Below are 27802 nucleotides of genomic sequence, written 5' to 3'. Positions count from 1 at the left end.
CCTAAAACCTAAACCTAAAAACCTAAACCTAAACCTAAACCCTAAACCTAAAACTTAATCATTTGGCTTAATATAATATTTATTTATTTTTCTCAATTTAAGCTTGGAACTTTTTGGCCAAATTTCAAATTTTCTAATAAATTAAATTGATTAAAGCTTTGGTAACAATATTAAACCAGATAGAGAAATATTAAAATATTTGTAAATTGAATTAATTAAAACAATTCAATTTCCATTCAAAATTTAATAATAAAGTTTAAGAATTTTGTTATGTAAATTTAGTAAATTAACAAAGTTCAATCAATTAGCAATAGATCCCAACAGTTTTTCATCGGTCAAATTCTACGAAAGACAATAAAAACCAATTCATAATTTTAACATAAATTATTTAAAAAATATATTTACAACAAATATCGTGAGAGTCTATAGGATCTTCAAAACTAAATGATCTAAGATCAGATTCTGGAGAATTATTTGTAAATAGCCCTATTCAAAATGAAATTAAGCTTCACAAATAATGACAATCACTTCCGTAAACAAAGTAATAAAAAATAAAAATGGCTATTTAATATTATTCAAATAGAAAAAAAACGGTTCTCAATAATTTATTTAGAAAACATTTTTTTTAATAGAATTATTATTTTATTTTGAACTTCTAAACAAAATTGTATACATAAATACCCGCGTAATTCACAAAAACACTAATAATAATAAGCCTTTTAAGTTTTTTAAAGATTAATATTTTCTATATTTTCCTTTTTTTTATGAACACAATAGATCTTATTCAAATAAAAATTCTAATTCTATTAATAAAAAATTATAATAATCAATCCTTCAAAAAATTAAATATCAGTAAAAATTTATTGTGGAATAATAATTTGTTTCTTTACATTTAAATTCCAAATTAAAAGACAAGCCCCCCAAATTTGTTTAATAATAAACAAAAATAAAATATCACAAGTAAATAATTTCACTTGAACCTTTCTTTTATTAAAAAATTTTTTTTGTGTTAAAATGCGTTTTCTAATCTTACCTTTAACTATTATTGCTCAACAACTTTATAGTAATCACACAGTTTCCTATAAAGGTGATTCAGGTTTTGATCTGTTCATTGTAGAAGATCAGATTATAAAGGCGAAAGAAACAGGTTTTGTTAGGACTGGTATTAAGATTGCAGCTTATAGTGATGATAATGAACCCACAAGTTATACTGTTGTAGGAAGATCTTCCATTTCAAAAAGTCCACTCAGATTAGCTGTTCCAGCTGGAATAGTTGATGCAGGCTTCAGGGGTGAATTGAGAATACCTTTGGATAATATTAGAGACTTCGACTTTGAATTGAAGGTTGGACAAAGATACTTTTCTCTGGCAGGTTATGATGGTAAGCCTGTTACTTACACTCTTGTCGATCAACTTGATGAAACTGAAAGAGGTGAAAAGGGATTGGGATCTACAAATGAGCTCTCAGCTACAAGAAAAACTTCGTTAAATCCCATTGTCCCATTATCTATTAACAAAACTCGAATCTTTGAACCATTAAAAAAAGTGGAACCACTTGTTCTCAGAACAAATAACTCTACAGGTTCTCAGAATCCCTCAAACTTACTTGTATTCCCTCAAGCCACTAGTGTTGAAGTTATAAACATAATAGCTTCTGAGGCTCAAACCTTAATATCAAATCTGATTGGATCAAAAACTTTGAGAAAAGCTACTACTACTCGAACTATTGCTGGAAAGCTTGAGCCCACCCGAGAATCTAAAGATCTTAGAGCCGAAGTTGATGTTGGTAGTAAAAATTCTACGAAACTTGAAGGTAAATGAAGATCTTCCAAATTAATTTATTTACTATTTTTTGTGACCTACTGTTTGAATACTTGACTTTAAATTATGTTTCTCCAATCCAGGAGTTTTAAAAGACTAAGTTATTTCAGTAAATGTATGAATAATCTAAAGTTAATCTTTTATTAGTTTATGTAGAATGCCTGTGATTAAATTTTTCGATTAGTATTTTCCCAACTCCAGTTGAGTTTGGGTGTTTAAGACTTGTATTTATTGAGAAATTTTTGGCTCTCATTTGATGATTTTCTCCTCGGTTGAACTAGAGATGAGGGGCCTCTGATGCTAATCAATTGTGTTCCAAATCAATATGGGGCGAGATCAGACTGAACATTGACCACTAGATTGAATATTTTCATATTCAAACAAAACAATCTCTATAAGACTTTGTAGAAGTTTTATTCGATTAATTATGTTTAAAAAAATGAGTAGAAAAGATCAATTACAATGTTAATCTAGACTATTTATTTTACTAAAATACAAATATTAGATGCTAAGAAATCAAAAAGAATTTGAAACATTTTTATCTTATTTTATTTCTAATTATGATAATATCACTCAAATGACTTTAATAAAGATTTTGTAATTTTGGTCTATTTTTTTTCTAATCATTACCAGATATTTTTTAAAATTAGCCATTAATATTATATTTTCAAAAAATGAACAAATTTGAATAAGAATTATCTTAAAATATCTTAAGAATTAAACAATTTACATTCATTTCACGTTTTAATAATATATATTAATAAATTTCTTAAAAGAAAATACGGTTAATTTAATGAATTGAATAAGTTTTGACTGAATTTTTCCTTTCTTAAAGCATAAATATTTCCAACAAAATTAGAACCTTCTTAAAAAAAAATGTTTTGATGATTTTCCTTTTTAATACGGGATTATGTTAATATCTGCATTTTCAAAAAATCACTTTATCCATTCTTTTATAGGCAGAATTAGATCATTACCTTGAGATGTTAAATTTTTATTGAAGATAAATAATATTTTTATCTTTAACCTTTTAGAAAATGAAAAAATATAATATTAGGAGAATTATCTTCAAAATATTTTATATATAATTTTAATTACCTTAATCGTTTCTATTTAAACTTGGCTTCCACAATTTTGATTATTATTAAAAAAATCATTTTTTTCATAGATATATTTTAATATAATGAAAAAATTTCATGAAAACAAAAGTAAAATTGGTTGCCTTAAATATCGATTATATCGAATTTAAATAGTGTATTGCCAATATTATCTTGAAATTTTTGAAAACCCCATAAATTTAGATTAATTTCAATTTCCTTATCATTTTGTTTAAATTTGTTAATAAACTCAAATATTGGCCCTAAATATGACAAATTAATTAAATATTTATATTTAAATTCCACAACCTTGAGTTACAATAAAGAGAAATTATTTGAAAAAATATTGATCAAAATATAGATTTATTTTTTATATTAACGTCATAATCTACAAAAATTTAATCGCCTTAATATCGCAAAATTTATTGAACAGACATAATGATCATTTAAAGAAATGTTTAGTTTATAAATTACCTAATATGAGTGTTATTTTTATATTGAATTTGATAGACCAAATTATTTTAAATATAACTCTAGAGTTAACTTTGAGTATATTGAAATAAAGTTATTCTTTTTATTGTTTATATATAAATATAATTATTTAATGAAGCAGAATTTGTAGATTTGATTTCTCTTTAAAATGATTTTGATAAAACTTTCATCAGTTTATTAATTCAATCGTAATATATGAAAATTGTAATTCAAATAGGGTATATTCAAACTTAAGTAAAGATACAAAATTAGTTTAAGATTTATAATAATTTTATTTAAAAGTTTCTCTTAGTCCTCTCATTTCCCACCATTTTAAAACAAAATCAATTCAGAAGCTTATTTAATCAAGTTAATAGAAAAAATAAATAAATAAAAAAAAAGGTAAATTAATTTCAAAAATCAATAATGTTTAACCCTCAATGATTTAAAAATGTTAATTTCTGTTCTAAGAGAAAACAAAATTTGTATTCCAAGTTCTTGAACCTTGAAAAAACAAATGAATTAAAAAAAAACCATATAATTAAGTAAAAATGGTTTAGTTTCTGAAATTATGTTTTTAATAAACTTATTTTTTTTGTTTGGCTCAAATTATAAAATTTGTGATTAATAAGAATTTTTAAAAAAGAGAAATTAAATAGCTCAATCTAATACATGCAAACTTTAATACTTTAATTATCCTCTTCTATATATTTAATAACCTAATAAATCTTTAATAAACTAATAAAATTTGCTTTGAACTTTTAATTTCTCTTTTCTAATAATTGTAAATGTTAGTTTATTGCATCTAACTCTCCTATAAAAGAGAATTTTTTTTAGTTAAAAAGTTAAATTCCACCTTCATACTTTGGTGAATGCGTTTTTAATGTAAATACCTTCCTAATACTAAAATTTATAAGAATACAAATTCATTCAATAATAAATTTCTTAAATAAAATTTGTATCCATTTCATTCAATCTATTTTTTCATTTTTTTTGGAGAAAAAAAAAACCTAAAATTTATCAATAAGCAAAGAGTAATGGGGCTTTTATTTTTCAGAAATTTATAGTCATTGAAAATGATTTAATAGGCTTTAAACCATAAAGAACAATTTCCAAAACAGTGTTTTTCTTTAAAAATTAATAATAAAATACAGAAAAGTTTATCGGTTTATTATCATTTTTCCTTTCTTAATACTAATCACTCTTGATTTGAGTTCAATAAACACAATTATATATTTTGTGCATTATTTGCAATCTAAGTAAAATTGAGATGGTTGAAGAATTTTTTAACCAATAATCGAATAACAGAGAAGTTTAGTTATTTTAGATATTTTTGTTACTGTTAAATGTTATGGCATTTTTAATGATAAACAATGTGTTAGTAAAAAGTCGCAACCAAAATAGCAATATTAATAATAATATTTTGCTCTTCTTCTGTAATTAATTTAACAAAACAATAATTACTAGAACTTTCCTTAAATTTAAATTGGAGTTTCCAGGAATAATAAGAAAAAACTCATTACATAATAGAAAATTTATTTTTTTTTAATTAAAACTAATAAATAAAAAGGCATAATTAAGGGAAGATGCTATACCATGTTATAAGCCAAACATGTCGTATATATAAAAAATACAGCATATTAAATAGAGTCACTAAAACATTTTTTTCGAAGATTTAATATAGATTACCAAACATAATTATTTCTGCTTTTCGAAACAAAAAAATATTAGATAGTAAAATTTTAAACTCGTACAGTTCTTTAAAACAAATACACTACTTTCGAAGTTAGAAAACTTCATCTTTAAAAATAATTATTTCAAGTTATTATTACAAAAATACATTGAATTATTACCAATCGTCAAAAAGGGTTAATTAAACCCTTCGGAATCTTTCATAGTACAAATTGTTGGATTTTCGTTACTCCAATTTAGTATAGAGTACCAAATTACTAAAATTGAAGTAAATATACCAGAGATAATAAGCATAAAATCGATTATAATGAATTGAATTCCTATTTCCTTTCTGAAAATAATGAAATGAAATAATGCGGGGAGTAAAATGTTTAACGGAACACAAAATAGTCCTCCGATCAAATTAATTAAATTGCTGAGTGAGTCATGTAAAATATAGCCCAAAAAAGTAATAAAAATGCATGATATCATCATCCAAAAAGATGGAAGTATATTCTCTTTTTGAACTTCAAAAAAGTTGGTTTTCAATGCTTTCTGATTAAAATGATGAATTTCTTTTAAATTAGAATTATTCGGGTAATCAATGTCTGAAGAAAATGAACGAACTTCAACGGAAGAATCTGTTGCAGGTTCTTCGCATGATAGAATCAAGTGTTCGCTCATATTACTCTTTTCTATTGAAATTGTTGAGTTGCTATTATTTAGGAATTCTTGTTTATTTTGATTTATCTCTATCATTTCAATTTCAGATCTTGAAACAATCTTTTGTGACAATCCGAATGAGTATTTCGCAAAAATTTCTTTCATAGGGTAAATCATTAATGGTAATGATAGTAATACACTCAATGAATAGAGAATTTTACCTCCCATAGCAATTGGAGTAAACGGCAAGTTTAAAGTAATTGCAGAAAGAGTACTTTCACCATATGCAAATGCACAAAGATATGTAAATGTGAGAGCAAAAGCAAAAACCACAAAAATTGCAAATAAATAGACCCATGTAAAAAACCTTCTTTCTCTCTGATTATTGATGGAACTATAATATGAAAGTGTAACAGGAGCACATACCCATAAATATGCTGCTGTTCCAATAAATCCCGGAATATTTGATGTGTCTGAAATTGAAGGAATACTATAAAAAAAGCCATTTGAATGGTTTCTGATTAATGTGCGAAATGATTGTATAAGAACTAAAGTGATTGCTGATATTAAAGCAAAGTTTGAAATTAATATAATAGGAGCGAGTGACTGAATTTTTCTAGCCGATACCAATGGAATATAAATAATCAGTTGTAAGAAGGTTATTAGGGCCGAACCGTAGTTTAGGTACTCTTGCGAGCAATTGTGAATTCCTGCAATAATATCTTGTATGTTGTTTGTTATAAATGTTACATATATTGAACCGAATGAAATTGCAGTTGAAATTAATGAAAATTCTAATAGAAACTTTCCAAATTTTCCCATAGCATACATAGCAATAGAAGAGTAGTTCCCATCTACTCTATCTGCGCATTGCATTAAAAGTAACATAGATAGCACATTCAAAACCCAATAGTAAAACATGATTAGCGCGCTCAAAATGTATCCCGTGTTAACTACTCCTCTTGGTGAAAATAATATTCCTGTTCCTATTGCTGCTTTGAATACAGTAATAAAACCTATTCCCATCTGTACTAATTCATTCTTAGAAAAGTTAACTACATTCCCCTTATTTTTTTGCTTACTTTTACCTATACTTTTTACTTCCTTTACTTGATTCACATCTTTTAACGTTATCTGCCTAGAGCAAGTGTCACTCATTGTGACAAATTACCTTATCTATTTTTAATATAATAAACTAAAGATACTCTAAACATATATCATAGAGCTACTTTTTTATTGTGTTCACCTATCTTTCTCAAAACAGAGTCTCATTGCTCGCTCTTGTAAAAATTTGCAATACAGCGCGAACAAGTACACATGCTTACGTCTACATCTATCAAAAATGTTAGAGAATAACTTTTTTTTGCAAAAAAAAGACGAATTAAACAATATTATATTTAATTATTTTAAACCAAATTATTTTCTAAACTTTGTAACAAAATAGTAAACCAAGTGTAAATTTAATTTAATTTAATTATTAGAGCTCGTGGGTATGAATAGCACCATTAGTATTCTTTCTAGCTTAATCTGAGTGATTTACTCATGATTTGAACCAGTTCAGATGGACTATCACTCCCTGCGTCTAGTTCCAATAAATCACGGCTTCTCTTACATAATGATACCAGGCGAGTATTATAATATTGTGAATTTTCCATGCAAACATTTCTCATACCTCCATTTATTTCGGCATGACTAATTGGAGATTGATCCTTTTCATTACAACTTTCAGGGTCACTGTCATTCCCATAAACGCTTATGCATTCATATGTAAGGTCGAGATAATATTGAGACATTTTTCCTCTAGGAGTTCCCGTGCTTAAAATGCTATCACGGACAAATTCTCGTTTTGGAGTTATAAAATGTTTTGTGTAAATTGAAGACCTTGTAATCGCTTTTATCAATGGAGTAGATAAATTTTTCTCGTACACATTTTCAAAATATTTCTCATTTTTAGAGTTATTTGACTCATCATTCCACTCTCCTCCATTTATAAATTCGATATTAAGTTGTTTACGTATTGCCCTTCGAGCATCAGGAGCCAAGGTTGCCGTTTCATCTTCAAAAGTTCTGGAGCGTCTAGGTGTTGATAAACAAGTACTGTTGAGACTATCAATGGTTTCTAAAGACATTAGTTATTTTGATTTCCCTTTTATTTATTTATCACTGCTAAATATTAGTTTATTTTCACCTTCAAATATATTAATTATAATTTTTACTTTTTTTAGAAAATTAGTTTTTCATGTTATCACAATCTGTATATAATTTCAGAACTTTATAATAAAAATTGATTTATAATTTGACGTTTATTTTTTAATCTTGAATTTCGTTCTTAATATTTAGTGTTATTTATTGTTGCCACTTGCAACTAGAAAATATGCAAAATGTGTGGGGTTGACATTCCCGCCACGTGTGGGGTAATTTATGAATCTAATTATTTTTTCATGCATATATTTTCAAATTTCATGAAATTAAAAAATAACATGAAAAATATTTTTTAAATCGCAAAATACATTGATTAATTAAATTAATTTTTTGTATGATTAACGATTTTAAATAATGGGTAGTAAATTCGCTGTTTTTGATAGTATTGTTCTAATACAAATAACAACATAAGCCAATCAATTATGAATATATCAAATAATAAATATTCCTTTAATAAAATTTCTAATTATTTATTTTTATCTTCTCTTTATGAATTTGGTAATCATTGTTCAAAAGCGCGTAATTTTTGTTTGCTTGCCATAACCCAATATATAACTTTCATAACTGTTAGATATATAAATATGCTATATTTACAAACCCTAGTAAATTTAAATTTAGTTTTAAAGTATTGAAATTTTAATTCATTATTATTTAAGTGATATAATTTGTTAAATATAAATAAAAATCAATGATTTTTATTTAGTGAAAATTTATTGTGAAAAATTCAATAAATAACATTTGAATAGTTTAAATCTGTTTTTTTTTTTTTTTTAAGGTAAAAAAGATATAGCCGTTAATATGAGTTTTTAATAATTTAAGAATTGTTTAACCTATGAATTAAATTGATGATTAGGTTATTCAAGTATTTTATTATTATTAGAAGTTAACACCATGATGAAACTGTTATTTGATAGTTTGATAACCATTAAAATTTTTATTTAAAAAAAATTGTTAAAATTATGAATAAAATTAAATCAATAAATTAACTTAAGATGATGAATTCACTTCTGGTAAAATAGATAATATATTATATCAACATAAATCTAATTTATAGTATAGTGTTTCAGTAATAAAAATATATTTTAAAATTAAACATTTATTAGAATTTGGAATACTAATAACCTTCTGAAATACTTTTTATTCAAGCTGGTATAAGAAAATATTAATTTTTTTAAATTTTTAACAGATTTCATATTATTGAATAAAAAAAAATTTAAATAAATTATTTCAATTTGAAAGATTATAAATAATTGTAATTTGTGCCATAATATCATTCAATAATTCTTTTTATGAAATTATATTGATCTTGAAAGTTTTTGAAGTTTCCATTTGTCTGATCCCATAAAGGCCATTCATAACGACTTTCATCTAAATCTCCAATAACTTCTCTAAGGTTTTTTTTAATAGCATCATTGTCGTATTTGGTTGGCTTATTTAAATTGGGTACCGAGTTTTTTTCCATTATAAAATCTCCTTTTGGAAAATTTGATTCAACAGATCTTAGTATAGATAACCATTCCAAATCTAAATAAATACGAACATCCTTTGTATTATTATTTAAATCAAAATATCTCACTGGAGAACTTGAACTTTTAAATTTATCAATTGCTCTAAATTCGGATGAATATAACTTATTTTCAAATTCTATTGAAGCATCAAAGAAACAATGATGATGTCCTGAAAACCAAAACAACGGCCTCAAATGCTCAATTAATTCTATACAGCCAGGGATTCCAAGCCTACCTAATTCAATATCTTCTTTGAGATATGGTTTTCTTTTTAAAAGGTAATTTAAGTTTCCGAACCTTTCAATTCCATTTGGCCAGTCATGAGAAATCATCAAATCGACTTTTCTTGACTCATTAGAATCAAAAAAGTTGGACTTTATATTTTCAATGAGTAATAGTTTCTGAATTTCAAACCTTCTAATATGATACCAGCTCCTTTTACTTTCTTCAGTAAATGGTTTTGATTCGTAATAACCTCTATAATGATCATAACTTTTATAAATACCAGAGATACCTGCAATTCTAATATCACCAACTCTAACAACTCCAGAATTGCCTAAATAAAAAATGTTTGGAGCTACCCATCCACCATAATAGAGTGGAATTAAAACATTTGGAGTTTCATGGTTTCCACCAATGAAAATAGTCAACTTAGGTGCTTTTTTTAACCCTTCATAATATTCCCAAAAATCACCTTTCTTTGATCTATGTGATTTTACTGCCATGTCTTGTAAGTCAACATCATCTCTTATTGTTTGCATATCACCGCAACATATGATTAAATCGACTTTTTCATTTTTTTCATTCTCGTATTTCTCTACATCCATGTATAAACGGTTGAGTTCTCCATGACAGCATCCAAGTACTGCAATCTAACAATGTGTATTTTGTTAAATAAAACAAATGAATTAACTTACCTTCATTCTCTTTATATATAAAAGTCAGTTAGATCAGTGCTTGCAGTTGATCAAAAAAATAAAATATGATTCTTGTACAATAGGCGCTAAATAATATTGGCATATTTTATTATAATAAAAGTTATCTATTTTTTTTTAAATAGATAAAGATGTCTGATGATAACTTTGATATAGAAAAACTAGAGTTTGGAAAAGGTATGTCTAGCAATTTTGTGATAAAGTTGCAAGATTTCGATTTCTTTACCAATTGTTCGTCGGTCTAATGGCGTATTATATATGGAACATTAATTTTCGTATATTCCTTAATTAAATTATCTATGCAACTTTATTTTACAATAAAATCATTTTTACTCGATATTTAGAATTAAACGGAATAAAATGTTTGAATTTAAGTGAGCTTAGATTACTGCTAGAAGACAGAATGAGAACTTATCCATCAAGCTCTGATGAAGCTCACACATTAATTAAGGCTGCTTACGATTATTCATATAAATTTGGGAAAATTAAGAATAGAGCATCCGTTATGCTAATTAGAGAGTAAGTTAAATTTAATAAGACACTATATTTACCAATACAAATATTGATTTTAGGGCCCTTGACGAAACCACAAAGTTACATGAATTCGAAATAGCATCTTTAGTTAATCTCTTACCTAGAACTCCTGATGAAGCAAAGGTAAGTAATTTGTTTTTTTTTTAATTTCATTCGGAAACTTAAATTCTATCTAGAGTTTAATACCATCACTATCGAGACTACCTAACGACCACATTGAACGTATAATCATAAACTTAGAAAGCCACAGAACATACTCGACTTAGAAAAATAGTTAAAAGAAGTAACTAGAATAGAAGTAATATCTATATTAAAAGCAATATTCCATTTTTTACCTTCACTTGTTCACTTCAAAAGCGTCAAATTTTCTACCTGCACTCATAATATATAATAAAAGTAGCAAGTAAATGAATATACCCAAATAAAAGTAGAGAGGCTGTTAGGTCAGAGTAACTATGACGGCTGGCATTGTATATATACTTCCAGTTGTTACTGTAGTACAAGAAGTTCAAAACGAACATTTTTCGCACTAGAGTAAAGCTCTAATCATCCCTGTTATCTCTCTAAATAAATAAGTAAACTTACCGATTTTAAAAGAGTTTAACTAAAACTTTTTATCTAACAGATGACTATAGAATTAAGACACGCAAAGGCGCGCACCACGCGCCACTCATTAAATGCATTATTGTAAGCCAAAATCAATTAAACTTACCAGCAAATAAGTAGAAATTATTATATCAATATTGTATAATATTACTAATGGTAAATAATAATGCTGTAAAATGTTAATAGAAAGAGCATGCATTAATTAATATTTAATAACACATGAGATTAATATACTTTTATGATTCTAAATCCAATTTAAGTAATTAGAATGTTATATTGGTGAAAATATGCAAAAGGAATCATTCAAAATATATTCAAAAACAGAACATTTAAAAATAAGGAGCTTAATAACATTTAATACTGGAGGAATACAATTACATGAAAATGAAATAAGTAATATCATCACGGAAAATTTGAGAAAGAATAAATTAATCCAAAAAAAAAATAAAGCCCCAAAAAAAAACATAATAATTTCCATGGAAAACTTGCACTCACTGTCTTATATTAATGAAAGCGAAATTTATTTTTATTATGGAGAAACTTTGGAAAACCGGAGGCATGGATGGGGTTTTCTAGCAGATAGAAACAAAATTATTTACGAAGGAATGTGGTATAAGGACCAAGCAGTAGGATTGTACATATCACAACCCAATTTTTTGGTTGAATTCGGTTATAAAGATTACTTTTGCAGAGAATCAAGTTCATATAAATCACAAATAATCTGTGGTAAAGAAACAGAAATAATTTTGGATAATAAGGCTCAACAAAATACCTTACTTCATGAAAATTTAAGTATTAACCACTTCAGTCAAACTAGCAATTCCAAAGAAATTTTAAACCCTTGTTTAATCACAGGTTCAAAGAAAGCTGATTTTTCAGGTCATATGAATCAAGCTTTGCTCAATAAGATAAAAGAGTTTGATTATAACAGAAGAAATCTATTCAATTTAAACTTTGAAAATACATATGAAATAAACAGACAGGCTTTTTATCGATCTTTAAGTTTATATAATTTAAAAAATGGATATCAAGTTTTTAATAGAAAAAAATTAAATGAAATTTTAAGAAATGATGAAAAAGAAAATTTTAATAGTTTAGAAAATAATATTTTAGGCAATAAAAAAAATTTAACTAAAAGTCTAACTAATGATAGCACATGTATAAATTGCAAAACTTTAATATTTAAACAATTTATTTCATCTCCTATTTATGCTTGCGACTGTAATAAATGGAGTAATGAAATCATTTCTCTTATTTTAATATCAAATGGATTATTGGAGGAAGCAATAATATTTCATAACCATAAACTAACCGGTAATGATATTCCTATGTTTAACGAACAGTTCATTAAAGAGCTCGGAATTTTTGACAATTATTCAAGAAGATTTATTTCGAGGTTATTTCAACAATTTTGGGGGTTTCTTGATTACATGGATTTATCTTTAATTGAGAACTTTAATATTAAAAACCTAAGTATTTTACCCTATATTCACAGAACACAGATAGAATTAGGCAGTTATGTTTCGAGCAGTTCTCATTGCATTATAATAAATGGGAATTATAAAGCTCAAAAAATCATATGTAAAGTTCTCAAATATAATATTGAAAATTATGAGGAGCTGGACCCTATATTTAGGGTTGAATTTAGAAATAATGCCGATCTTTTTACTAATAGTTCTGATGGAAATCACGATAATGACGAGAATGAAAATTGGAAGAATGAGCAGCATTCACCAATTTGCTATATTTACAAACACAGGCGAGATCCCATATCTAAAGAAAACTTATTTAAGTATATTCCAACTTCAGTTAAGATGAGGGACTGGGAAGCAAGAATTTTAATTTATCTTTCTTCACATCCAAATATTGTAAAGTGCCTAGGCATCTCTCAATTTAATATGGGTTATGAAGCTCTGATACTGGAAAACTGTGAAGGAGGGAGTATGGATCAATATTTAATTACCAATGATACAACTGAATTTCAAAAACTCAAATCAGAATTTTCAGCAAGTAGATTAGAAATGCTTTCCTGGCTTAGAGATATTGCAACAGGAATGCAACATGTACACCAATTAGGTATTCTACATAGGGATTTGAAATTAAGTAATTTTTTTATATCTAAAGTTAATGGGAAAAGGATTGGAAAAGTTGGAGATTTTGGCATTGCTATTTTTATAGACTCAAGACTCGGTTATTCACCCTTTACAGATTTTGGAAATGTTTATTATGCTGCCCCGGAAGTTCTGAGAAAAGAGGGATTTTTTAAGGAAAGTGATGTATGGTCATTTGGAATGAGCATGATAGAGGTAATAACAAATTCTTTTGTTTTTGACGGTTTCTGTCCAGGCCTTGCAATGGTAGTTAATGCAGCAAATATTGATACCATTAATAAAAACCTCGATGTACCATTTGAGCTAAATAAACTTCTTAAATCAATTCTTGACCCAGATAGAAGAATGAGGCCATCATTTGAATCGATCTCTTTTGAGCTATCCAGAATTATTGAAGACTCACAAAATTCTGCATTTCAAAAACTAATCGAATTTCACGCATTTAAATAGTGTTAGGCGCTGATAACTTATTTTAGTGGTCCTTAAATAATTAATTATTTATCAATTTAAAAAATATAATAATTTTTAAATATAAAGCTAAATGCTTTTTCCAGAGCTTCAGTTTAAATTTTCGAGGCTGGACTCACTGATTTCAAGATATGAATATCTTTCAAAAACTAGGAAGTTTGGAGACTCTGCTGTTTCGTTTTGTACACAGAATATTAACAATACATTAAAATCTATTCAAATTGAACTCAAAACATTAAAAGAGCCAACTGAAAAAAGAAAATTTGAAGAATTTCTGAATGCTCGAAATGATCGTATTAAAAATATAAATGAATCTTGGGTACAAAATACACAAATTCCTTCAGAACAAGTTTCTAATATTACGAAACGCAGTTATAATGAAGATATACAGTCCTTAAATGATAGCAACTTAACAGACTATAAAAAAGGTGATACTTTAATACAGTTGTCTGATGAATCAATTTTAAGAATGAAGAAATCTCTAATGGATACTGAGAAAATAGGAGACGATTCTCTTAATAAAATGAGTATTCAAAAAGAGCAACTAAGCAGAATTCGGAATGAACTAGATAATGTGAAAGACAATATTTATAAGGCTAACATATCTCTAAAAGCTATTGCTAGAAATACTGCAACTGACTTTTGTGTACAAATGCTATGTGGGATCTTCTCTATTTGTTTACTAATTATTATAGTATTGTTAATTGTACTTGGAATCAGAAAACACAACCAATCTGCATAATACCTGCTTTAATTATTTATATTAGTATACTGCCTCATTATTTTCTTATTTTAAAACATATTCTAAATTTTTATTTGATTGTTTTTTACAGTTAGGAAGAAAAATGCTAATCAAAAAATATATAAAAATTTTTTATTTGAATTTTCTAAAATTTCATCTAACTGCTTGAGTAAATTCTATTAACCTAGTGAACTTGTATTTTTACTCCATAAATTAGTCAGTAAATATTCATTAGAACAAGTTTTGGTTCTCTTATCTTTCCCTTTTAAAAGAGTGAATAAATCATTTATTTGAATATGGTTATATTTATTTATATTCATGAAGTTGAGAATTATATCTTTTAATAAAGACTGTGTGACAGAATCCATCTCATATGAATATTTTTGATTTGAAGAATTGTTGTTTTCATTGGCGGAAAGCCAAAATAGCCAGTGGTCAAGATAAAGCCAGATTTTATGTGGAGAAAGATCACTTGTGAGTGACTTTTTAGTCTGACAATGTGGTTGGGGGCAGTTAAAGCCGTTTTTTAGTGGCACTCTTCTAGTTTGGGTATTGCATTCTCTGCAAATACCATGGAACGCTGAGTAGTATCTAAGAGTTAATGTTCTAAGGTGGTTATGAAGCCAGTTTGAAAGAAATTCTGGTGGAAATTGATTGTTACACGCCTGGCATTCCCATCTATTCTCCTTAAGCAAGTTAAACACTGAATTCAGTCCTGAATTACCTTTTTTTATACATTGGAAACAATCTATATTTGCTGTAATTGGAACGCTAATATAAGTCTCTGGGTTTTTCTTCCACTCGAATGTTGAAAATGAATCTGTTAGGTGTTCGGAATCCTCTTTTTGAATAATTTCACTATATTGCTTATACTCAAGACCTAGGCATTGCCCAATTCTACTTATTTCTAAGCCAGGTATTGGAGCGCAGAGCCTTGAGAGTGGTGGAAGTAATTGCTGAGTCTTATACCACTCAATATCAATATTAAGTCCATTTGATTTTACTTCTTCTGGAGAGTAAGCCCTTTTCGAAAGCATAGAACTTTTTGGAACAGCTTCTTCCGATGTATGTAAGTTAAGTTCTTCTTTGCAAATTATATATGGAATTTCAGTACCAGAAGAAACTGGTAAGCCTGAGGAAATCATTCTTTTTGCAACAATTACATGTGGAAGGAGATATGGGTCTGAATAGAATTGTGGAAGCTTCGTGAGAGTTTTTGTAATTATAAAGCTCTCTACTGGAATGGAATTAGAGTTTAGTGTTTCATTTAGAGATTCAAGTGTATTCAATATACTGGTGATTACTATATCAATCGGCTCGTTCGAAAATAGTAAATTAAGTATTTGCGTTGAAACATTTCTAGTTAAAATTGACCAATCACGTCTTACCAAATCCAACCCCTTACATTCCAGTTTAAACTGTTTGCGATGAAAATCAACTATTTGAATGCAAGCATACTTCTTTTTTTTAAGCAGCAATAGTCTCTGTAATACACCGTCTAAGTCCAATTCTAATTTCGTATAATCTTTGTTCACAATCTGTTTAATCTGAGAAGCCAATTTTAGAACAAGTGAATACCCTTCGCCATTACCATCATCATAAATGCTTGTATTGACCATAATACTGTCAGTATCACCATATATAACTTGAAGTTTAGTCTCATCTTCAACTTTTAATTTAGTTTTCTGCAAGATTTGGCGTCCATAGAATGTAATAATTGACGCAAGATCTTTTGCATAAAATCTAGAATTTTTGTATCCTAAACATCCATAAAGAGAATTCGCAGTAAGCTTCAATGCAAGTTGTCGTATTTCAAGTTGAATCTTTCTTGTACTAGATGGCATATTTTTAAGAATTTCTTTAATATGACGCCTCCTTTTTACAAGGCTTTCCAAAATTCCAGGAAGTATTGTATTATCAAATTGATTTGAGCTAGAACCTCTATCAATTAAAGAGCTGCCTTCAGCATCTTCTGTTGTATCTGATCCCAATTTAGTGGGTTCACGTGTTGTAAAACAAATCTTAAATTCCTGAATAATTGATGGGTACAACGAGTTAAAATCTAGTAAGAGTATAAATGAGTCATATAACCCCGTAACTGGTTCCAGCACTAGACCACCGGAATAAGTTTCTTCTTTTTTTGAATGATTATCTTCTTTATCAATTTCAGACAATAAAGAGTCTTCTGCTCTGATCTTATATTTCTGGCTACGTTGGATACAGTCAGGTGTTACAAATTTTCCTTTATGAAACTCATGGAGTAATAAATATTCATTTCTCTCTGCCCTTAAAAAAAGTAGACTTTTTGACCAAAGGAAACCTGCTAAATTCGTTAGCTCCCTAGTTAAAGGTAACACCTGTAGGTGGAATAGTAATTTGAACACTCCTACAGAAACTAGTAAATCTCTAGTAAGAGATTTGCTAATTGTTTCAAAACTCTTGTAAGTTTCTAAATAATAGGCTTCTGCTGAAGCAGATCTCATTATTGAAGCTTTTTTTAATTCTAAATCTTGGGGGAAAACTTCTGAAAAAATGGAATTTAGCTGATAATCAATCCTACTTTTCATAAACTCTCTGGATGATAGGCATGTATCACATATTATGCGTCCCTGAAAGACCGATTGTATTCTTTTTGTACTTGAAAGTGACTTAATACTTTGTTTTTGGTTTTGTACGGAAGTAAATATCTTTCCCAATTTCCAGAAATTAGGGACACCTATATTTACCATTCTACTTACCAACACATCTAAATGGTCAGTCCAAATATTATGACCGACAACAATATCGGGGTCTAACTGTGAAAACGAAGTAACAAATGCTAGTAATAAAGATCTCTCCGTTGAAAAATACTTAATCCCCGATTTTTCCATTTTTTCTTCTGAGCCAATTGGAAAAGGAGAAGAGGCATGCCTCCTGATTCCAGTCCAAGTATGAATATCTACATTTCCTGGTGCCCTTCTTTTTTTTAGAATTTCAGAAGAATTTATTTCATCCCATTGTGCATCATCAATATTTACATTCTTTATTGTAATCATCGAAATACTGTATATTTCTGGGTTGTTAGAACCATTAGAAGGCAATCTTGAGCATACATTTAAACAGGTAATAGTTAACAATGGTGAACTTGTTAGTATTTTTTCGAAATTACTGTTTTCTGCTTTTTGTACTTTATTTGAATCATCCATTTTATTACAGTTAGAATTAATTGCCCACGGCCGAATAGTTTTCCAGTTAGGAACGTGTATTTCAAGCCTACATTGAGATTTTCTACCTCCTCCAACGGGTACTAATTGATACGGTTTTGATATTATTAACCAAGAAGGCCCTTTTATTTCTCTTTTAATTATAAAATTTTCGGTTAAACTTGTGTTTAATCCAAATATATGAGAGAACGTTTCTCCAGATAAATTTAAAGGTAGTGAAGGATTTTTTGAAGAATATATTAACTTTAAAAACGGTTGGTTTGGACCGTATTTTACATCTTTCTGAGAAAAGCAAAAATTTCTAACGACCGGCTTCATCTGTATCTTTGGAATTCGATATTCCTTTCTAATCTCTAAAATTTCTTTTGCAACATTCTGCGAAACTGATATAGGATCTGGGTGGTTAGGAGCGCTTTCTCTTGGGTATATATATAGAGATCTCCACGTTTCTTTGATTACAATACAACAACTTTCAGTATTGATGGTTTTATTATCATCCAAATAGTTGTCTACTGTCATAATTTTGCCAAACAAATATAGCTCACCTGTTCCCAAATCTTCAGTTACCTCCATCAAATAAAAATTTAAGCTTCCCTCTTCGCTAGTATATACTTGAGTTTGAATTCCAGAAGGTTTTTTCTCTATTTTATTTATTGGCTCTTCCCCAAACTTCATATATTTACAATCTCTGCCTTGGATTTCTTGTTCTTCTATATATTCATTTTGATTCACTTCTAAATCCTGATCTTTTATAACATTATCAGAAACAAAATGCTCATTCTGTTCATAGGATGGGTTTTGTTCCATTGATTCTTCTTCATCAATAGCAAAAGTGTTTTCGCAAAGATCGGAATTAGTAAGTTTATTCAAAGTATCAAGTTGAAACATATCATGTGCTTTCATATTCTTCTTATTCATCTCAAAATCTTCAGGGCCATATTTCTCATTTTCTTCGCCCTCCATATCTATATCTTCAAATAAACTATCATCAAAATCTTTGAGAGCAGATAAAATGTCCATACTTTTTGATTTCGCTTCATGTTTTTGCTCGGTTTTTAACTCATTTCCCCTATGCATTTCTTCTGGAATAAACTGAAACTGTTTTAAAATTGAGCTTCCTTCGTTAAGACCTTTTTTAGTATGTTCCTTTCTCCTTTTCCGATCGTTCCTCTTCCCCTCACTTATTTCTGAGGGAAGCGGAATATAATTATCCATCAAATCTCTCCCATCATCTTCATAACCAATTCCATTGTCATCTACAACAAAGTTGCCGGACCTTCTCTCTTTAATAATGTTCTGGTACACTTCCTCATCAACCTCCTCGAATATATCATTATCTTTCAATGTATAAGCATCGCTTGCCTTAATCTTTCCCTCTCTAATTTTCCTTATCTCTGAAAGTGCTCCTTGAGCATTCGCAAGGCTTCTATCCCTCATTATTAAAAGAAACCTTCAAGCAATATATGTTCCTTTTCTTTAAATTACAAACCTTAACGACAGAATTCCCCACAACATAGTTATGAATTAATCCCATGTTATTACTAGTAAGTATGGCGCCAACTTTCTTTTTTAATGAAATTATTATTTTTCTATAAACTTAAGATATAAGGCTATACTGTCAAAATTCATCAGGGAAGACTCGACAAGAATTACACTTGATCAATTTTTTGTATTTACCTTAGTTGTTTGGCCCTCCTCCTCTCCTTAAAACTAATCCTCAAAGTTATTATATGAAATTAGGCATTCCAATCATTAAATACTCATGATTTGCATTCCCTGTGTTGAATTACTCAATTTTCTTTTTATACTTAATTTATATTATTCAACAAAATAATTTAACAGTAGTTCAACTATGGCGCCAAACTCGGAACTGTCGAATAATCATCTTTTACTCTAAAATGTACATTGATAATTAAACATTGATGTTAGATATATTCCTTAATGCATATTGAAAAATATGATTAAAAGGTGTTGGTATTTGGCACTATACCTTTTTATCCTTATTGTTAATCTTTACTTAGAAATCTGTTTTGCCCTTATAAAACAAGAAGCAATTTTCCTTCAAAGTGAAGCCAATGAAAACAAGAAACTTGATACTCCAAATTCTTTCGCTTTCAAAAAAAGAAGAAAACGTAGATTAAATGGTAGAAAATGTGTTTTAAAGAATCATTTTAACTGTTCAAATAATTGCAATGATGACTTAATTCGAATAATGCTTCCAGAAAAGAAGTTCAAACATGTAGAAGAAATGATTGATGATGAATTATTTGAAAAACCTAGTGGATTCACAAGAAAATATAGGTACTTAAGGTTATCTAATTCTTTGAAAGTATTTATGGTTTATGATAAGACAGCTGAAACTTCTTTTGGAAATATGCACTTAGATTTCGGATTTGCTTCTGACCCAGAAAATATTCCTGGGTTATCTAGGTACCTTCTTTATACTGTATTATTTGGGTCATTAAAAAAAAGACTTATAAAAAATTTTGATTCGGTAGTCAAAAAGTTTGAAGGTATCTTTGGTGCAACTATTCATAGAGATTGTTCAAGATACAGCTTTAATATACCCTCAAACGAATTTGAGGTTACTTTGAAATTTTTTGCAAGTATGTTTGTAAACCTATATACAGATGAATATATACACAAAGACATTTTGAATAAACTTTTGGGTGATTTAATTCAATATATCAACTTGGATTCCTTTAGACTCTCAGATGTATTGCAAGAGATTGCAATACCACCAAACACAGAAAAGAGTAATCATGATTGGAATATATTAGAATATATGCAAATTCAGCAATTAGACAAACTTAAATCCAAAAAGCTGTTACTTGAGTTTTTTAACCAATATTATCGTGCTGATAGAATGACTCTTACAATTTTATCTAATAAAACTTTGGATGAACAAACCTCAATTGTAAGAAAATACTTTAATAAAATTAGAAGAGGTGACTCCAATATTGTTACAAGGTTAAGACTTCTAGATTTGGGTATGAATCATCCCCTTTATGGATCTACAGGAAAGATTTTAGTTTTCCATTCTCTAAAAAGCTACCCTTTTATAAAATTGTTATTTCCACTTAATAATATATTTAAGCCAAAACCCAGCTCAAAACCAATGTTTTTTTTCTCAATGTATATTTCTAGTAAACGAAAAGGTAGCCTCTATTATTACTTATATAAAAATGAATTGATTACTGACATGAAAATTTATCTATCGAACTCATTATTTGGTTATTACAGCTTAATTGTAGATGTTCGCCTACAAAATTCAGGTGAACTTGCTATTATTCATATAATTCGAAGTATATTTTCAGTATTCGAAATGATGAGGAATAATCAACCAAAATTAGAATTATTTAACCAAGTAAGGGCTCTTAAAATGAAAAAATTTAAACATAAATCAAATAGTTTTATATTTAATGAATGCAGTTATATTCAGAATGCATTCTGTTTACTTAAATGTACTCCAGAAAAAGTTCTTTCTGCAAGTTCAACATATACGGAATTTAACCTAGAACTTCACCATAAGATTTTATCATATTTAAAACCTGAAAATATGCTTTTAATCGCAACATCTAGATCCAAAAAGTTGAAATCTTTAATTGAGTTTATGAGTAAAAATAGCAATGAAACAAAGATTAATCACAAATCAGATTGTAATGATTCACTAGATACTTCAATTTTAAAAGAAAATACCACTTCATGTCAATTTTGCAAAGAGCAGCTACTAACAAGCAATAACTTGACCTTTCCTTGTATTGATTGTTTCAGCCAATTGGGTGATTTAAGAGGATTCGATTACAGTATTTTGTTCGAAAATTGTTTCAATGAAAGCGAAATTATTATTTCAAACTTTACTCGTACAAATTATTTTATAAAGAAAATTCATCCCTTTTTTATTTCATATTGGGCAAATTCAGTTAAACCTTATACAGCATTTAAAACATTTGAAATTTACGATCCAGATAATAAATTTTTAAGGATTAAGGAACCTAAAAATTTTCTTTTGGGTTTTCAAGAGCAGGATGTACCTATTAGGCTTGTAGATGCAATCCAAAACTTGGGATCAAAGAGATATAATAAAATTATTAATAAAGACTTTCTAAAAGACTATCAACAAATATTTTATTTGCCTCTTCATTCAATAAATACTCCAAAGTCTTCAATCTCAATCACAATAAAACTGCCACCAAATTTATATTCTAATGAGTTACCCTTTCCATACTCACCCACAAAACTCGAAGTAATATTTTCGATGATATCACTTATGTTATTAAAATCTTTTGAAGACATAATGTATTACTATAAGAAATTGTCAACAAACTTAGATTTCTCAATCAATACACCAGTTATTTATTCTTTCTACACTTATGGTTTAACTTTGGAACTTACAGGTATAACAGATCATCTCTCGCATGCATTATCAACCATTGCATATCGTATTAAAGATTTTCCTAACACTGCGAGAAGTTCTGATCTAAATGTTGCAAAGAACTATTACCTGGGGCATATTAAAAACAATAATTTGGACCATCTACCTGCAGTTCAATTTCAATCTATATTAAAGGCTCTTTTGTTCAACCAAAATTTAACTTCTTGTTCGATAAATAATGAAATTGAGAAGATAAGATTACACGAAGTTACCAGTGTTGTTGATTTTCTTGTAAAAAATGGAACATTTGAAGGTCTTGTCTATGGAAATATTAATCCTATAAAAGTAAGAGAACTATTATTGTTATTTTTTATTAATATTGGGAGAACCTCAAATAAAGAAGAAAATTTCAACAAAAAACAAAACATCTTTTTAAAAATGTTTTCATTGTTTAAGAATTCATTTTTCAATTTTTTCAATTCTATAAGGTCTACTATCAATCAATTAACTGGGAATTTGACCGTACAAAGTGAGCTACCAGAACATTTAAAATCTGTGCCTACGCAACATATGACACAAAATACCTTGAGAGATCTTCAAGTCATTGATTTACTTTCATTTAAAGAAGGTTCTAGCTTTGTTTATTTTGGAAAGCCGAATTTTGATTTTTTCCAATTTCAAACAATAGTTTTGAAAATATGTTTCGGATATTTTACAGTTGAAGTTGAATCACTGGTTGATATTCTTGTAGAGACTATACTCAACAAACATCAAGATAAGCTCAAAATTGAAAGAGGCAGGATATTAATTACTATTAAAAGGAATATTTTCTCAGATGGAATTGTTTCTATTGATATTAGAGTCACTTCAAAAAATATGTTATCTGAGTTAATTTTATACATCATGAAATTGTATGATGACTTGATTGTTAATAATTCTGGCATCACATACGAAGACTTTATTTCGACAAAAAAATCTTTGGTTAAATCTCTTTCGAATAATTCAAGTTATGATAGAATTATTAACTTTAAAGAAGAAATCCGTCTAAAAAGGTATCAATTCAACAGAAAAAAAGAAAAAGTTGAATTTATCTCTAAATTAAATTATTCGAATTTTCTCAAATGGTTTAATGCACAACCACCAAAAGTTATTAAACTTTTATTTGTTATTCATTCACCCAGTACTAGCGAAAAGGAAATTTTGAAAGCAAACAGCAATATTCCTCTTGAATTTAAAAGAATAAACTCCACTGACTACTTCTTTAAACAGAACAACACAAGATCATTTAATCCTTCTCAAATATATAATTTAAAATGACTAAAGTTTGGCATTATAAGTTTATTAGTTTTGACTTTTTTTACTTTGCAGCAATTCACTAATCCAGCAAGTTAAAAATTTGTTCTTGGATTTTATTTAGTTAAATATACCTATTTTATTATAAATTTATCAAAACTATAATCTTAGTTTTTTCTCTCTTTTTTATTCTACTTGCTTACTACTCACTCGAAAGTAATACGAACTTAGAAATTATAGCTCGACCTAATCCTAATCATATAAAAATAAGAGTTTTAGAACGACTTTAAGCAACTAAAAATTTAACTAGTATAAAAAATGTTCCGAATTGAGATTTAATAGTATTCATAATAAATAAATTTGGCGTGGTATTATCTTACATCTACAAGTTAATATTCTGAATTTTTTAATGAATATATCAAGAATATTGGCGCAAAATATTTGACCTTGAAAAAATTCATTTGTTTTTTTTTACAATGAAAATCGCGACAGAAAATATGTTTATGCAAATTCTACTCTTATTGGTATCGTTTTTGTTTTTTCAATTAAACTCATCAGTATTGGTAAATGGGTCGACTATCAATTCAAGAAAGCCGGAGAAAACCATTAATATAAAAGAAACAAACGAAAATTTTTATTTTGAAGCTTTTAATGATGAAAAATTCACTAAACCATTATTATCAGACAAAAAGTTTAGGTTTATTAAATTGAAAAATGAATTAGAGGTTTTTTTAATTTCCCAAAACAATACAAAAAATGCTTTTGCTAGAATGGGCGTCAAGGTGGGAGATTATATGGGTCCGTATTCTCTCCCTGGTCTGGCTCATTACTTGGAGCATTTATTATTTATTAACACAAAAAAGTATCCAGAATTAGATGGATTTATGAAATTTTTAGCTTTACACAAAGGCTATACAAACGCTTATACTGCAGAAACTGAAACTGTATACTTATTTAATACTGAATCTTCTTCTTTTGAAGAGGCCCTTTCGAGGTTTTGCGAATTTTTCAAGTCACCCTTATTTGACGATACGTATACCGAAAAAGAGCTTATGGCAGTTGAAAATGAATTCAACTATCGTAAAAACTTACAAGAAATACGTTCATACCAAGTGTTGTTGGAGCTTGTAGATGAAAGAAGTATTCTATTCAAAAGGTTTGCAATTGGAAACTTGGAAACTTTGAGAACAATTCCAGAGTCCCAGGGGATTAACGTTAGAGATGAAGTGATTAAATTTTACGAAAGAGAATACAGTTCTAACAGAATGGTATTAGTTTTGGCAAGCAATCATAATTTAGATGAATTAAGTTATTTTGCTAATAAATACTTTTCAGATATTGAAAATAAGAATCTGCCGGTGAATTCAGTTAAAATCCCAATTCAAGAAAATTTAAATCCATTCAATACAATGATAAACAAATTGGTACTTATAGAATCTATAGATGAATTTACGAATTTGAAATTGATATTTCCAATGAAGGAGTATATGATTCAGCATATATATAAAGACAGACTTTTGTATCTTGATAAGTTAGTTACTTCTGACAGAATTGGAAGCCTTGGTCATTTTTTAAAGTCTAAAAAATTAATATTTGCTGTAGTTTCAGCGATAAATGATGATAATTTGGGATTTACAAACGTAGAAATTACTTTTTCTCTCTCTAATAGTGGAGAAAAAAATATACCATTCATTTTAAAATCATTTTTCTCTGTGTTAAAATTTGCAACTATTAATAAATTTTCTAAGGAGATTTACGACGAAAAGAAAAAGATGCTTAATAATTTTTTCAAATATGGAGATTTATCATCAATTGATGTAGAAAGTGAAACCGTTCTTAATAATTATTTATATTATGACTGCAAACCAGAACATGTTCTTTATTGTCACATGTATCTTGAAAAATTTGACCCAACTGTCTATCAAGAAATATTTTCCCAATTGATTCCTGAAAATCTAATAGTAGTTTTGGAGTACTCTGACATACAAGATCTCATCAATAACACAGATCAATCCAAACTTAATCATTTTTGTAACTCAGATTTTTCTATAGAAATTGAAAATGTTGATTACAGCGATTCAAACCATGGTCTTGAAACATTAATTAATTCTAGCATATCATTGGATGATATTAGAGTTGAAAGATTTATTAAAAACAAATATTTAACAAAGCCATTGAATTCTTGCTTATTATCATTACTATCTAATTCTAATCATACTTTTGCATCTGAAAAGTGTGGTATTACTTTACCTACATTAAACCCTTATCTTCCAAATGATTTCTCAAGCAATTTTGATGGCGTTAATGAAGAGAAAGTGCCAATTAGACTTTCTGAAGCAATTCAAAAATTCCAAACTAACAACAAATCTTTTAATATCACTCAGAAAGAACTTCAAAATTATAGTGGGTTTTTTTATTTTCCAACTAAGAATATCAATTCTTTAAAATCAATTATTCAATTTAGATTCATTTTTCCACTAGATAAAGTTTCTAGTGAATTTTTAGAGTTTTCACCAGACACAGTTGGAATCTATTTGCTTTTCCAATTATTCTCACTTTTATTCAAAAATGAATTTTCAGAGCGTTTTCACGATATTGAATCTGCTTTATATGATGCTTCAATTGATATTTCAATATTCGTATTCAACCCTAACAAAGCAAACCAATTAATGTTCAGATTAGCTGGGTTTACAGATCGAATCGAAGAGATTGCTTTTAATTTACAAGTTTTTATGTCGAATTTTCTCACTTATATCACCGATTCTGGCTTTCAATTAAAAAAGGAGATTCTCAGAACTACTATTAAAAACACAATTTCAAATCCAGAACTTATCGATGATATTTCGTACATAAACAATAAAATATTCTTGAATCAGGATTACTCTTACGAAACTCTTCTTTCTCGTCTGGAAATGATAAACTTTTCTGAGTTTATCTATTTTTCAAAATTCTTTTTGAAAAATTGCAAATTAGAGGGATTTTTACTTGGAAACTTAAATCCAATGCAATCTTTAAAAATAATCAATAAGTTTTCATCTGTGTTTTTACTTAAAAACGGTAATTCAAAAAGTAATTCAGAAAATTCTTTTATTTCATCAGTGATTTATGGAGCAAAAAATTCCAAAAAATATCTTGACTCTATCTATGCTTTCCTTTCTAACGTTTTTGCCGGAAAAACTGAAACTGAAGATCAAGGCTACTTTGAATTACCAGAGCATTTAAGATCTTCCTTACCTTTATTTGGCTCTCCAAACTCAATTGAAAAACTCCAAACATTAGATCCCCTCTCTCTTAAAAGAGGTTCTAAGTTTTATTATTACCATGTCTCAAAATCAAAAAGCAACATAAATAATTCAATATTCATGAAAGTTATAATTGGGTACAATTACCTTAAGAACCATATTCTTACAAGCATTCTAAACTCAATGATTTCAGATGAATTCTTTACTGAAATTCGTACAAAAAGGCAACTAGGATATGTTGTAAATGTAAAAAAAAAAGATATTTTAAGTCAGGAATCTGAAATTGACTTTCTTGTTATTTCCTCCAACAAAAATATACAAATTTTGTCAGAAAATGTACTTGAATTTTGGGATGAGTGGTTTTCTCCAGAATCAACTGGTATCACAGAGACCTCATTTAATACTGTTAGAAAATCAATGATTGAAACTCTTAAGACCCCATTAATAAATATGATGGCTGTTTTTTCCGAGTTTTCATTCACAATTGAAACTAAAGCATACGACTTTAACTGGAGAAATAAAGCTATTGATTATGCTGAAAAACTCACATATAGCGAATTCTTCAATTGGTTTAAAAATATTTACAACAATTCAAACATATTTTTGTATGCTATTCAATCATCTAATTACGATAATGATATTCTTAATAACCTATCCAACTACGTTCCCCAAAACTTCACCAAGCTCACTCCATCTGACTCATTGTTTAATCATACAAATATCAGAACATATAACCAATGGAAAATTTTTAATGCAGTCTAAAGTTTAATACTCAAGTAGCTCACATCTATTTATGTTTTTTATTTCTAGTTTGGTATTTTTCATTAATTTGTCAAAATTATTTTGTTATACTTCTTAAC

At 27.9% G+C, this 27802-nt stretch overlaps 10 protein-coding genes across 10 annotated transcripts; 6 read left to right on the top strand and 4 right to left on the bottom strand.

The window, feature by feature from the left end:
- Positions 1-1014: 1014 nt before the first annotated feature.
- On the top strand, positions 1015-1821 carry cubi_01242 (uncharacterized protein; the record flags this gene model as incomplete). The annotated part of the gene is made up of 1 exon (XM_029018254.1): positions 1015-1821. One exon carries the CDS (start codon positions 1015-1017, stop codon positions 1819-1821), a length of 807 nt encoding a protein of 268 aa, XP_028875591.1.
- Positions 1822-5258: 3437 nt separating this feature from the next.
- On the bottom strand, positions 5259-6881 carry cubi_01241 (uncharacterized protein; the record flags this gene model as incomplete). The annotated part of the gene is made up of 1 exon (XM_029018253.1): positions 5259-6881. The coding sequence occupies one exon, from the start codon at positions 6879-6881 to the stop codon at positions 5259-5261; it is 1623 nt and encodes a 540-aa protein (XP_028875590.1).
- A 359-nt stretch (positions 6882-7240) lies between these two features.
- On the bottom strand, positions 7241-7852 carry cubi_01240 (uncharacterized protein; the record flags this gene model as incomplete). Its single annotated transcript, XM_029018252.1, has 1 exon — positions 7241-7852. One exon carries the CDS (start codon positions 7850-7852, stop codon positions 7241-7243), a length of 612 nt encoding a protein of 203 aa, XP_028875589.1.
- A 1343-nt stretch (positions 7853-9195) lies between these two features.
- Positions 9196-10260, bottom strand: cubi_01239 (Dbr1p-like RNA lariat debranching enzyme; the record flags this gene model as incomplete). The annotated part of the gene is made up of 1 exon (XM_029018251.1): positions 9196-10260. One exon carries the CDS (start codon positions 10258-10260, stop codon positions 9196-9198), a length of 1065 nt encoding a protein of 354 aa, XP_028875588.1.
- A 239-nt stretch (positions 10261-10499) lies between these two features.
- On the top strand, positions 10500-11168 carry cubi_01238 (uncharacterized protein; the record flags this gene model as incomplete). The annotated part of the gene is made up of 4 exons (XM_029018250.1): positions 10500-10545; positions 10713-10887; positions 10941-11025; positions 11079-11168. 4 exons carry the CDS (start codon positions 10500-10502, stop codon positions 11166-11168), a joined length of 396 nt encoding a protein of 131 aa, XP_028875587.1.
- A 627-nt stretch (positions 11169-11795) lies between these two features.
- cubi_01237 (sexual stage-specific protein kinase) lies at positions 11796-14069 on the top strand (the record flags this gene model as incomplete). The annotated part of the gene is made up of 1 exon (XM_029018249.1): positions 11796-14069. One exon carries the CDS (start codon positions 11796-11798, stop codon positions 14067-14069), a length of 2274 nt encoding a protein of 757 aa, XP_028875586.1.
- A 91-nt stretch (positions 14070-14160) lies between these two features.
- Positions 14161-14829, top strand: cubi_01236 (uncharacterized protein; the record flags this gene model as incomplete). The annotated part of the gene is made up of 1 exon (XM_029018248.1): positions 14161-14829. One exon carries the CDS (start codon positions 14161-14163, stop codon positions 14827-14829), a length of 669 nt encoding a protein of 222 aa, XP_028875585.1.
- Positions 14830-15008: 179 nt separating this feature from the next.
- Positions 15009-19469, bottom strand: cubi_01235 (DNA polymerase alpha catalytic subunit; the record flags this gene model as incomplete). The annotated part of the gene is made up of 1 exon (XM_029018247.1): positions 15009-19469. The coding sequence occupies one exon, from the start codon at positions 19467-19469 to the stop codon at positions 15009-15011; it is 4461 nt and encodes a 1486-aa protein (XP_028875584.1).
- Positions 19470-19989: 520 nt separating this feature from the next.
- On the top strand, positions 19990-23724 carry cubi_01234 (secreted insulinase-like peptidase; the record flags this gene model as incomplete). The annotated part of the gene is made up of 1 exon (XM_029018246.1): positions 19990-23724. The coding sequence occupies one exon, from the start codon at positions 19990-19992 to the stop codon at positions 23722-23724; it is 3735 nt and encodes a 1244-aa protein (XP_028875583.1).
- Positions 23725-24176: 452 nt separating this feature from the next.
- On the top strand, positions 24177-27704 carry cubi_01233 (secreted insulinase-like peptidase; the record flags this gene model as incomplete). The annotated part of the gene is made up of 1 exon (XM_029018245.1): positions 24177-27704. The coding sequence occupies one exon, from the start codon at positions 24177-24179 to the stop codon at positions 27702-27704; it is 3528 nt and encodes a 1175-aa protein (XP_028875582.1).
- Between the last annotated feature and the right edge of the window lie 98 nt (positions 27705-27802).

This window comes from Cryptosporidium ubiquitum (assembly GCF_001865345.1).
Source record: "Cryptosporidium ubiquitum isolate 39726 chromosome Unknown contig_16, whole genome shotgun sequence".
In the NCBI taxonomy this organism is placed as follows: Eukaryota; Apicomplexa; class Conoidasida; order Eucoccidiorida; family Cryptosporidiidae; genus Cryptosporidium; species Cryptosporidium ubiquitum.
This window is presented reverse-complemented; position numbering and strand designations above follow the sequence as displayed.